This window comes from Mesoplodon mirus (assembly GCF_964341445.2).
Source record: "Mesoplodon mirus genome assembly, chromosome: 16".
NCBI classification, from domain to species: Eukaryota; Metazoa; Chordata; class Mammalia; order Artiodactyla; family Ziphiidae; genus Mesoplodon; species Mesoplodon mirus.
In genome coordinates this window covers 43,726,271-43,740,245 of record NC_138992.1, presented here as the reverse complement: position 1 = coordinate 43,740,245, position 13,975 = coordinate 43,726,271, and the positions used below count along the sequence as shown (strand labels likewise).

The 13,975-nt window shown below is 37.3% G+C and overlaps 1 protein-coding gene across 1 annotated transcript in view; it reads left to right on the top strand.

Annotated features, from left to right (window-relative positions):
• The window catches only part of SLC26A7 (solute carrier family 26 member 7), a 189,035-nt gene that overhangs the window by 107,322 nt on the left and 67,738 nt on the right, over positions 1 to 13,975 (top strand). The window contains exon 5 of the mRNA XM_082601743.1: positions 10,994 to 11,146. Coding sequence (XP_082457869.1) covers positions 10,994 to 11,146 — 153 coding nt within the window. The remainder of the gene's footprint in view (positions 1 to 10,993; positions 11,147 to 13,975) is intronic.

Below are 13,975 nucleotides of genomic sequence, written 5' to 3'. Positions count from 1 at the left end.
TGGCTGAAGGTTTATCAATTTTGTTTATCTTCTCAAAAAACCCACTTTTAATTTTATTTATCTATGCTATTGTTTTCTTCATTTCTATTTCATTTATTTCTGTTCTGATCTTTATGATTTCTTTCCTTCTACTGATTTTGGGTTTTCTTTCTTCTTCTTTCTCTACTTGCTTTAGGTGTAAGGTTAAACTATTTATTTGAGATTTTTCTTGTTTCTTGAGGTGAGATTGAATTGATATAAACTTCTGTCTTAGAACTGCTTTCGTTGCATTGCATAGGTTTTGGGTTGTCTTGTTTTTATTTTCATTTGTTTCCATGTATTTTTTTAAAATTCTTCTTCAATTTCTTCAGTGATCTCTTGGTTATTTAGTAGTGCACTCTTCAGCCTCCATGTATTTGTGTTTTTTACAGGTTTTTTTTTCTGGTAATTGATTGCCAGTCTCACAGTATGTAGTCAGAAAAGATGCTTGATACAATTTCCATTTTCTTAAATTTCCTGAGGCTTGATTTGTGACCCAAGGTGTGATCTATCCTGGAGAATGTGCCATGTGGTCTTGAGAAGAAAGTATATTCTTCCACTTTCAGGTGGAATGTCCTATAAATATCAATTAAATCTATCTGTTCTATTGTGTCATATAAAGCTTGTGTTTCCTCATTTATGTCTGTGTTGGTGATCTGTCCATTGGTGTAAGTAGGGTGTTAAAGTCCCCTACTATTATTGTGTTACTGTCAATTTCCCTTCTTATGGCTGTTAGAATTTGCCTTATGTACTGAGGTGCTCCTATGTTTGGTGCATAAATATTTATATTTATTATAACTTCTTCTTGGATTGACCCCTTGATCATTATGTAGTGTCCTTCCTTGTCTCTTGTAACAGTATTTTAGTGTCTATTTTGTCTGATATGAATATTGCTACTCCAGCTTTCTTTTGATTTCCATTTGCATGGAATATCCTTTTCCATCCCCACATTTTCAGTCTGTATGTGTCCCTAGGTCTGAAATGGGTCCCTTATAAGCAGCATAAATGTGGATCTTGTTTTGCTATCCATTCAGCCAGTCTGTGTCTTTTTGTTGAAGCATTTAATCCATTTTCATTCAAGGTTATTATCAATATGTATGTTCCTATTACCATTTTCTTAATTGTTTTAGGCCCGTTTTTTGGTGTTTTTTTCTTCTCTAGTGTTTCCTGCCTAGAGAAGTTCCTTTAGCATTTGTTATATAACTGGTTTGGGGCTTTCCTGGTGGTGCAGTGGTTGAGAGTCTGCCTGCCAATGCAAGGGATGCGGGTTCGTGCCCCGGTCCGGGAGGATCCCACATGATGCGGAGCGGCTGGGCCCGTGAGGTGTGGCCGCTGAGCCTGTGCGTCCAGAGCCTGTGCTCCACAATGGGAGAGACCACAAGAGTGAGAGGCCCACGTACTGCAAAAAAAAAAAAAAAAAAAAAAAAGAAGAAGGAAACTGGTTTGGTGGTGCTGAATTCTCTTAGCTTTTGCTTGTCTGTAAAGCTTTTGATTTCTCCATCAAATCACAATGAGATCCTTGCTGGACAGAGTAATCTTGACTGTAGTTTTTTCTCTTTCATCACTTTAAGTGTACCCTGCCACTCCCTTCTGAACTGCAGAGTTTCTGCTGAAAACTCAGCTGATAACCTTATGGGGATTCCTTTGTATCTTATTTTATTTTATTTTTTTTTGCTTTTCCCTTGCTGCTTTTAATATTTTTCTTTGAATTCAATTTTTGTTAGTTTGATTAATATGTGTTTTGGTGTGTTTCTCCTGGGGTTTTTCCTGTATGGGCCTCACTGCACTTCCTGGCCTTGATTATTTCCTTTCCCATGTTAAGGAAGTTTTCCACTATTTTCCCTTCAAAAATTTTCTCATACCCTTTCTTTTTCTCTTCTTCTTCTGGGACCCCTATAATTCGAATATTTGTTAGTTTACTGTTGTCCCAGAAGTCTCTGAGATTGTCTTCAATTCTTTTTATTCTTTTTTTCTTTATTCTGCTCCTCAGCAGTTATTTCCACCATTCTGTCTTCCAGCTCACTTATTTGTTCTTCTCCCTCAGTTATTCTGTTATTGATTCCTTCTAGTGTAGTTTTCATTTATTGTGTTGTTTGCCTCTGTTTGTTTGTTCTTTAGTTCTTCTAAATCTTTGTTAAACATTTATTTTATTTTCTTAATCCATACCTCCATTCTATTTCTGAGATTCTGGATCATGTTTACTATCATTACTCTGAATTCTTTTTCAGGTAGCTTGCCCATTTCCTCTTCATTTATTTGGTCTTGTAGGTTTTTACCTTGCTCCTTCATCTGTGACATATTTTTTTGTCATCTCATTTTTTTATTGATTGGTTGGATTGTGTTCCTGTCTTATTGGTTGTTTGGCCTGAGGCGTCCAGCACTGGAGTGTGTAGCCTGTTGGGTAGAGCTGGGTCTCAGTGCCAAGATGAGGACCTCCAGGAGACCTCACTCTGATGAATATTCCCTGTGGTCTGAAGTTCTCTGTTAGTCTAATGGTTCAGACTCAGAGCTCTCACTGCAGGAGCTCTGGCCCAACACCTGGCTCATGTCTGAAGATCCTTCAAGCCATGCAGGGTTGAGAAAAAATGAAAAAAAGGAGCAGAAAATAGCAAAGAGTAAAAAATAAAATAAGATTAGAAAATAACAGATATGTTAGAAAGATAAAAAATAAAAATACAGATGAAACAACAACTGGAAGGTAAAACAGAAAAACAATAATGAAAAAGAGGAGAAAAAAAAGTCAGAAAAGCCTTTCACTGTGTGGGCCAGGGCTTAGGAAGGGGCAGGGTTTAGGTAGTGGGCGGAGCCTATGCTTAAGACACACACGGCTAAAGGGGCTAGGGAGTTGGGCTTCAGCTCAGTGTAGCACGAGGCGCCCAGAAGTGCTTCTGGCCTTGGAGGGTGGAGGACCAGGTCCAGGACCCCAGCAGACTCACTGGGCCTGAGTGGGTGGGGGAAATGCCTGCAGTGCTTCGCCTGATTCCCCGGCCCCAGAGGGTTCCCCAATCCACCTCTCTTCCTTTTCCTCCCTCCCTCCCTCCTACATCCCTAGGACCCCTGAAGCTGGAGGTGGCCTCAAAGGACAGAGGACCAGGCCTGAAAACTCAGCAGGCTTTCCAGGGCCCAACTGAGTGTGGGAAGTGCCCTCCATTCCTTCCTTGATCCTCAGATCCCAGACGGCCCCTGTCCGTCTGCCTCTCTTCCTCTCCCCCACCTCCCTCCTACACCCCTAGGACCAACGTGGCCTGGAGGGGCCCTCAGAGGGCAGGTTACCCAGTCTGGGAGTCTGGCAGGATTCTCAGGGCTGTGTGGGCAGGTGAAAGGCCTGCTGCACCTCCCCTGATCTTCCTGTTGTAGAAGGTCACCCACCCACCATCTGCCTCTCCTACTCTTCCCCCCACCTCCCTCCCTCACAGGCTCCTAGGACCCATGAGTCTGGAGGGGGCCCCAGAGGATGCAGGACCAGACCCAGGAGCCCAGTAGCATTCCTGGGGCTCAAGAGGGTGGGGAAAATGCCCTCCACACCTCCCCTGATCCTCCAATCCCAGAGGGCCCCTCCTTGTTTGCTTCTCCTTCTCTTCCCCCTTCTCCCTCCCTCCAAGCCCCTAGGACCCACGAGGCCAGAGGGGGCCCCAGAGAATGGAGGACCCAGCCTGGAGCCCTGCAGGCTTCCTGGGGTGCAGTTGGGCAGGGTAAATGCTAGGCATGCTCCCCTGTGATCCACCGAGACCCTTGAGGGTCCCTCCAGGCATGGGAAACCCTCCTCTCCCAGCCACCCCTCAGGGGCACCAGTCCTGTCCAGCCTCCACTTCTCCTACCCCCTCACTCCCCCCACATCCTATTTGGTCACTCGGGGGTTCCTCCCATCCCTTTGGGCATCGAGGTCCCCCAACAGGGTCTGACAGGTGTCCTAGTTGTGGGGAGACATGAACTCTGTGTCCTGCCCCACCACCATCTTCACAAAAGCAGTTCTAAGAGGGAAGTTCACAGCAATACAGTCTTACCTCAGGAAACAAGAAAAATCTGAAATAAACAACCTAACCTTACACCTAAAGCAACTAGAGAAAGAGGAACAAACAAAACCCAGAGGTAGTAGGAGGAAAGAAATCATAAAGATGAGAGCAGAAATTAATGAAATAGAGATGAACAAAACAATAGAAAAGATCAATGAAACTATAAGCAGGTTATTTGAAAAGATAAACAAAAATGATAAACCTTAACCACACTCATCAAGTAAAAAGGGAGAGGGCTCAAATCAATAAAATTATAAATGAAAAAGAAGTTGTAATGGACACCACAGAAATACAAAGGATCATTACAGACTACTACAAGCAACTATATTCCAATAAAGTGGACAACGTAGAAGAAATGGACAAATTCTTAGAAAGATACAACCTTCCAATACTGAACCAGGAAGAAATAGAAAATATGAACAGACCAATCACAAGTACTGATATTGAAACTGTGATAAAAAAAAACTCCAAAAAACAAAAGTCCAGGACCAGATGGCTTTACAGGAAAATTCTATCAAACATTTAGATAAGAGTTAACACCTATCATTCTGAAACTATTCCAAAAAATTGCAGTGTTTGGAACACTTCCAAACTCATTCTATGATACCAACATAACCCTGACACCCAAACCAGGCAAAGATACCACAAGAAAAGAAAATTACACGTCAATAGCACTGATGAACATAGACAGAAAAATCCTCCACAAAATACTAGCAGTCTGAATCCAACAATACATTAAAAGGATCATACACCAAGATCAAGTGTGATTTATCCCAGGGATGCAAGGATTCTTCACTACACACAAATCAATCAATGTGATACACCACATCAACACGATGAAGAATAAATACTATATGATCATCTCAGTAGATGCAGAAAAAGCTTTTGACAAAATTCAACAGCGATTTATGATAAAAGCTCTCCAAAAAGTGGGCATAAGGGAAACATACCTCAAAATAATAAAAACCGTATATGACCAACCCACAGCTAACATCATACTCAATGGTGAAAAGCTAAAAGCATTTCCTCTAAGATCAGGAACAAGACAAGGATGTTCACTCTTGCCTTTATTCAACATAGTTTTGGAAGTCCTAGCCATGGCAATCAGCGAAGAAAAAGAAATAAAAGGAATCCAATTTGCAAAAGAAGAAGTAAAACTGTCACTGTTTGCAGATGACATGATACTATACATAGAAAATCCTAAAAATGCTACTATAAATCTCCTAGAGCTCATCAATGAGTAAAGTTAATTTGCAGGATACAAAATTAATACACATAAATTTGTTGTATTTCTATACACTGGCAATGAAAGATCAGAAAGAAAAATTAAAGAAATGATCAGATTTACCATCATATCAAAAAGAATAAGATACCTAGAAATAAACCTACCTAAGGAGGCAAAAGACCTGTACTCCAAAACTTTAAGATGCTGATGAAGGAAATCAAAGATGACACAAACAGATGGAGAGATATACCATGTTCTTTGATTAGAAGAATCAATATTGTCAAAATGACTATACTACTCAAGGCTATCTACAGATTCAATGCAATTCCTATAAAATTACCAATGGCATTTTTCACAGTACTAGAAAAAAAACTTTACTATTTGTATGGAAACATAAAGACCATGAATAGCCAAAGCAATCTTGAGAAAGAAAACTGGAGCTGTTGGAGTCAGGTTCCCTGACTTCAGACTCCACTACAAAGCTACATCATCAAAATAGTATGGTAGTGGCACAAAAACAGAAATATAGATCAATGGAACAGGATAGAAAGCCCAGAGATATACGAATGCACCTATGGTCAATTAATCTACAACAAATGAGGCAAGACCCTACAATGGAGGAAACACAGTCTTTTCAATAAGTGGTGTTTGGAAAACTGAACAGCTGCATGTAAAAAAATGCAATTAGAATATTCTTTAACAGCATACATAAAAATATCCAAAATGGATTAAAGACCTAAATGTAAGACCGTATATTATAAAACTCTTAGAGGAAAACATAGGCAGAACATTCTTTGAGATAAATCGCTGCAATATCTTTTTGGATCTGTCTCCTAGAGTAATGGAAATAAAAACAAAAATAAACAAATGGGATCTAATTAAACTCAAAAACTTTTGCACAGCAAAGGAAACCATTAAAAAAATGAAAAGACAACCTACAGATGGGAGAAAATATTTGCAAACAATGAGACCGACAAGGGATTAATCCCCAAAATATACAAAGAGCTCATGCAGCTCAATATCAAAAAAACAAAAAGCCCAATAAAAAAATGGGCAGATCTAAGCAGACATTTCTCCAAAGGACATATACAGATGGCTAAAAAGCACATGAAAACTTGCTCAACATCACTAATTATTAGAGAAATGCAAATCAAAACTACAATGTGGTATCCCTTCTCACCAGTCAGAATTGTCACCATCAAAAAATCTACAAACAAAAAATGATGGAGAGGGTGTGGGAAAAAAAGTACCCTCCCACACTGTTGGTGGGAGTGTAAATTGATACAGCCACTATGGAGAACAGTATGGAGGGTCCTTAAAAAACTACGAATAGAACTACCATATGACCCAGCAATCCCACTCCTGGGCATATACCCTGAGAAAACCATAATTTAAAAAGAGTCATGTACCAGGGCTTCCCTGGTGGCGCAGTGGTTGAGAGTCCGCCTGCCGATGCAGGGGACATGGGTTCGTGCCCCGATCCAGGAAGATCTCACATGCTGCAGAGCGGCTAGGCCCGTGAGCCATGGCTGCTGAGCCTGCGGGTCCGGAACCTATGCCCCGCAACGGGAGAGGTCACAACAGTGAAAGGCCCGCGTATGGCAAAAAAAAAAAAAAAAAAAGAGTCATGTACCAAAATGTTCATTTCAGCTCCATTACAGTAGCTAGGAGATGGAAGCAACCTAAGTGTCCATCATTGGATGAATGGATAAAGAAGATGTGGCACATATATACAATGGAATATTACTCATCCATAAAAAGAAATGAAATTGAGTTATTTGTAGTGAGGTGGATGGACCTAGAGTCTGCCATACAGAGTGAAGTAAGTCAGAAAGAGAAAAACAAATACTGTATGCTAACACATATATATGGAATATAAGGGGGGAAAAAAGGTCATAAAGAACCTAGGGGTAAGACGGGAATAAAGACACAGACCTAGTAGAGAATGGACTTGAGGATATGGGGAGGGGAAAGGGTAAGCTGTGACAAAGTGAGAGAGTGGCATGGATATATATACACTACCAAATGTAAAATAGATAGCTAGTGAGAAGCAGCTGCATGGCACAGGGAGATCAGCTCGGTGCTTTGTGATCACCTAGAGGAGTGGGATAGGGAGGGTGAGAGGGAGGGAGACACAGGAGGGAAGAGTTATGGGAACATATGTATATGTATAACTGATTCACTTTGTTATAAAGCAGAAACTAACACACCATTATAAAGCAATTATACTCCAATAAAGATGTTAAAAAAAAAAACTAAAAAAACTAAAAATACAGTTACCATATAAGGCAGCAATCCCACTCCTGGGCATGTATCCAGAGAAAACCATAGTTTGCAAAGATACATGTGCCCCGATATTCATTGCAGTGTTGTTTACTATAGCCAAGACATGCAAGCCACCTAAGTGTCCATATATAGATGAAAAGATAAAGAAGATGTGGTACACATATACAATGGAATATGACTCAGCCATTAAAAAGAATAAAATATTGCCATTTGCCTCAACATGGATGTACCTGGAGCTTATCATACTAAGTGAAGTAAGTCTCATAGAGAAACATAAGTATCATATGATACCACTTACATGTGGAATCTTAAAAAAAATGATTCAAATGAACTTATTTACAAAACAGAAACATACAGATTAGAGAATGAACTTATGGTTATCAGTTGGGAAGGTAGAGGGGGAGGCATAGATTGGGAGGTTGGGATTGACTTATACACACTGTTATATTTAAAATTTATAACCAACAGGGACCTACCATATAGCATAGGGAATGCTGCTTAATATTCTGTAATAACCTAAATGGGAAATGAATATTAAAAAGAATAGATACGTGCATATGTATAACTGAATCAGTTTGCTGTACATCTGAAACTAACAACATTGTTAATCAACTATACTCTAATATAAAATAAAAATTAAAAAATATAGACAGAATGAACATCAAAAATATATGTTGAGTGAATAAATAAATGATAACTACAAATCCCCTTCATATGATATAGCTAAGTATTGATAGTGAGAAAAGAGGAATGTGAGTTCTTCCATTATTCTGCTTATTCAAAGTAACATCTATTCCTATTTACAGATTTATTGTTTACTATTACTATGTTAGACCAAATCTTTTATTCTTTCAACAGTATTTATTGAGTGCCTGCTATCTGCCAGACACTATTCTAGGAGTTGAGAATCCATCAGTGAAATGAAAAATGTATTAAGAATGTCCAAGTCAGATAAAAACATATTATATAAGTAATGGTGTGTATGAATGTGTTTGTGTGTGTAAATGTACATTAAGTGCTTCAGAAAAGTCTCCTCTCTAAAGAAAATTATAAAAAATAATATATGTATATGTTGGATAGTCTATTTTCATTCTTTGAAATATCTCAAAATGCATTTGTTTATATATATTGATACTTTTCAATTTATGTCAAGTTATATTAAATGACCAGTTTAAAGAATTACTAATATTATAGTCTCAAACTGAACTAAACTCCTATTTTATAAAACAGATTGGTCAGTTCTGATGAAATAGTTTACTTATTTATCTATACACATATAAACTATCATTGCTTCTCTGAGGTCTGGGAAATGAATGATGATCTTCAATAGGAATTTTTATCTACTGAAGTGTAGTGTGTGATAACATATCCAAATGACTCGATTTATATTAGAAATGAGAAATGTCAATGTATCTTTAGGAGGCCTAGACCTATATTAAATGAGCATGTGTAAATGTATGCATGTGTGTGTGTGTGTTTGCACATGCCTGTCCCTGTCCCTATTTCTATCTCCAAATGCCACCCATCTCCTACAAGCCATCTTTAGCTGTGATTTCTCCATGTGGGTCCACATGATAGTCATTAGTATAACTCCTCATCAGCCTATTTTTCTATTGTGTTCTTCGTGCTGGTTGTAACAAGCCTCTGCCCACCCCCATCTTCTTCTGGAGCATCTTGTGCGATGTAATTTGCTCTACAAATTGTAGTTTAGTTCAGACAGACAATAAAAACCCTGGGGGAGAGTTTCTCATTCCTTTCATTCTGGGGTGGCTATTTTTATTACTGCAAACACATGTTCTAGAAATGCACATTACAGCAAATTTGGTATGGCTTGCGAGTTTTTCACATTTCTCTGAGTTCTTATACAGGCACTTTCATGGCATACTTTTAATACCATGGATAAAACAGAAGGAATAATCCTCTAAATATTTTTAAATGTTTGGATGTTTGTTTTATTCTTGGCAAATCATCTGAATGATAGTCTCAATTTTATCTTTGGATCATAATAAATCATCAGAAAGCTGTGTATTTGGACCAAATTTTCTTGACATCTCTCTGACTCCATCCACTATAGAATATATTTCTTTGAGTAGCATTTTGGATTTTTGTCCTGGGCTTTGAGTAAGGGGTAACTATGAGAAATGGAACCTGCTTCTTCACTTGCTATAGGAGTTCTGTGAAGAGTTATTATCCACAGCTTAGGCAGAGAGGAAAATTATTGTCTGCATCTCAGATAACCATAATATTGTAGTACCTGATTTTCTTTCCAAGTAGTGTGGAATACTAGAATGCTGTGAAAAGGGTAACAAGTAAAGCTATCTGACCCCTAATTATTCCTTAATGTATTTGATTACACAACAAATTTTTTCTAACTGTGTGGACAAAGGAGATTCTGGATTCTACATTACCCCAATCCCTTTCACCCAACAAGGCTCCATGTTAACTGAGTATATTTTCTTTGTTAGTTTGAAAGAGTTACAGTGTTAATGATAATATTCAATATATAGAATCCATGTTAGATAACCTGATGTACCTCATTTACTCCAGGTATGTTCCTGATCCCTGGATCAGATGGGTTCAATGAGGAAACCTACTGAGCAGAATTTTAGGAGACGCTTAGGAACATAGTCTATATAAATTCTTTTGATATGTTGTCTATATAGTATTTTAATCCAATATTTTTAGTTGTGGTCAAATTATGTTTGAGATACCAAAAAGAGAGGGCAAAGAACACCACCAATTTGGGCTACTGTAAGAATTGTCTGTATGCTAAAATAAAAACTAGTTTCTATCACTTGAAACTAGACTTAATAAATCAGCTGTGGATGAATAGAAATGAGTTTATAAAAATCAGATTTAACATATTCGAAGAAAAGGAGGAGTTGAGACATTTTGAAGATAAGCATTTAAGGCCTATGTGAAACCTTTAAAATTATACAAGTCATATATCTTTGTAAGAGAAAATTTGGAAGATACAGATTAACACAGATATCTCCTTACACAGAGCTATTAGCTTCCAGATGTATCCATTGATATTTAAAGTATGTGTGTATTTTGATTCTGGGGTTTGAAGAAGAGTGGTGGGGTTCAAGGGATCCTATAGTCCCCTCACTTGCTCTTAATGATGAATCTGCATGTAGCTAATGAGTTTTAGCATCTCCACCCATAAGTGTCTGGGGAGGAGCTGGAAGTGTAGTAGTGTCCTTATGTAGGAAGGAACAAACGCTGAGTTTGGTGGAAGAATCAAGGGCAAAGCAATTTTCTACATGCAAATGAATTATACCTTGCTCTGTATCAGCACTGACTACCCTTCTATGCCCCACCTTTCCACTTCCCACCCCTTCAGCTATTTTTTGCAAAACATCACTGAGTTCATTTGGGGGCCAGATTTTAGTTTTGATATATTGTGGGTGATCCTGAATTTTGTTTGTATTTTTCCTCATTACTGTAGATCTATGCATATGTCTTTGAAAACATCAAGTCTGTGCAACTGGAAGCACTGCTCTTATCCTTGCTGAGCATCGTGGTGCTTGTTCTTGTTAAAGAGCTGAATGAACGGTTTAAAAGGAAAATTAAAATTGTTCTTCCTATTGACTTAGTCTTGGTAAGTATGAATCAACATTTAGCATTCTGCCCTGCAATGCTTGCAGTTGCTGTGGGTAACCTGCAGAGGCTCACATTATTGTCTAAAGTAAGCCACAGCTAATCCTGTCTCTCATTAAAGCAGGGCTAACTTGCGTGGCTATACATTAATGTAAAGACAGGAAATATGTTGAGCCAATAATTTTAAAAAGGAGGCAGACGTGTTTTTAATTTTCACAGATGCTTGTATTTTTTTTAGGTAAATAAGAAAACATGTAGCTTAAGATTTTAAATAAGGAGACATGTCTAAGTATGCGACCCAAAAGATCTCTGGCATGATTCTTCTAAAGCAACAAAAAGTGATACCACATCCTATTGATATTTTATTTGTATGGTATGATGCATAGAAATATTATCAACAGACAAATGTCCATTAATGATTGATAAATTTATTGACACAGTTTTCATTGACCCAATTTTGCTTTATTAAAGGATACTCATGATTTTCACTAGCCAGGGCTGATTCTGTAAGATTTTTTTGTTGTTGTTGTACTTGGCAAAGCAACAAATCGTACTTTGCTCCTAAGGCTTATGGCATTAAAAAATACATTTTGAAATATTAAGTGCCTCTAATTGGAACTCTTAACTAAACAAAGCATTACATTGAAAATGAAATGTTAAGCCAACCACAGTCTACTAACTTACTTATTATTAATTGGCTTTAGTTTTTTAATGGTCTTTGGATTATATACATGTATATGATAAGTGGTGTCTAAATAATTTCACCTATTGAAATATCCCTTCATACTGTTGAAATGGTATAGGTTTATGTAAATGTATAAGGCTAGCACATTGGCAACTGTCTCTGAGGGATATGACTTTTTTTCTGCATAACTAAGGCTTCTCTCCATAATTAGGCCTTGTATAATTTGTAGAGATACATATAACATATGTAATCGATATAATGTGTGTGTGCTTGTATATGTGTGTGTATTTCAAATAAGCCAGACAAGTGGAGGGTACTATGATTATTAGTAGTTTTCATGGAGACAACTGTGAAACATATTTTATTCCAAAGTCCTATAGGTATTAAGAAATACTTATTATATCCTGGGAAGCTTGATTATATGTTTCATGAAACCAGAAATTGAAAATAACCTTGGGGAAGAAGAATCTTGAACTCTTTTATTCAATACTGAATAAAACACTGAATAAGACAGTTGTTCATTCAATACAAAAATTGTAAGAATTATCCTTACAAAAAATAAAAGGTACTCCTTATACAGTGTTGCCCCTAATATGTGTAAGACCTAAGGCAAAAATAATAATACAGGCCCAAATACTTAAGAGTTGTAGATCAAAATGTTAAATAAAATAGGTTCTATTTTCCTCTCTTGACTAAAACACCTTAGTGATTACCTTGAAAGTCAGGTTAAAATAGAGAATTCTCCTAATCCTTTGGGTTCTGCCAGAATGTGGCAGCAAGGGGAAAGCCAGTCCCTTGGCCTGCCTCTTCTCTTCCTACTTCAGGTCTATCCCATCTACAGTGGGATTCATAAGTATAATTGTGGATACCCTTGCCCCACAACTGTCCCTTGGCCTTTCCTTGAGCTACACTGGAAGTATAGACCTGAGGAAGGTATTCTGGAAGTAGACTTGGAGCCATTTAGGCAGGAAATTATAGATTCCTGACGATTCAGGGTGTGGTCCAGAAAGAGGAGTCCAGGTTTGAGTTGGGTATCTCCTTTTGCCCCCACAAAACTCCCATTTTATGGGGAGAGCTACAGTTGGAGGATGACCAGATTAGAACCCTGAAAGATCAAGTTAGTGACTTAGATTACTTAATTTTAATATTGCCTATGTGTATTAAACACCATGTATTCTTCCATTTTCAATAAGGATCCAGCATCTTGTAGCTATTGTGTATTTTCTTTTACAGCTCACAATATTTCATGAAAATTATTAACAATTAAAATGTATTAATTGGCTTAGAAATTTTTGAATACATTAATACTTCTGATTCCAACCTAATAGTCTGAACTTTTAACTACTACTATATTCTGTAGAAAATACAATTATAGCACAATATCTTATAAAGTTTAAAGTATAACCTGTAGAGTTTTGCTGCCTTTAAAAAATATCCTCAAGGCTCTTTTGCTTTTTAAGTCTATTCGATGTTTTAAAAACTTCTATAAATTGAGTTAAATATCATCACAGAGAACAGAAATACACAGGAAAAATCCCTACAAAATAATATTATTGGGCATTGTTAGATATTCCTTATTTTGCTAGTGTGATTCTGTTATATCTTTTTTCTGACCATGTATATGGTAAATTTGTACTTTAAATAGGTAATTAGTGTGTCTCTTTTAAACAAAAAACTGTAGTATATAAATAGTTATATCAAACTGATATGATAACCATGTGAAATTTACAGCACCTATTAAATTATCAGAAGAATGAAAAAAATGTGAAAATGGATGGAAAACATTAAGGTGGCATGGCTGGTAAAAACAAATGCTGAACAGAATTCTGAACATACATTTTAAAGGTGATCATGGATATTTGCAAACACTTGGTTTCACTTATTATATATCATTATATCATATAACTGAGGGTCAGGCACCTGAGACTCCAGGGAGGTAATTTCAAAAGTATCAAGTCTGACACATTACTAACTAGGATATTTTACTTCAAGAAATAGCAAAACTCAAAATTATTCAAGGAGACTGTAAATCATCATTGATTACTAACCTACATTAGGAATATTGATGCAACATCTTAGACTCTTAGGTGGTTGCTGCAATGGAGGGAAAACGTTCTGTGTTATAAAGCATCCCTTCATATTACA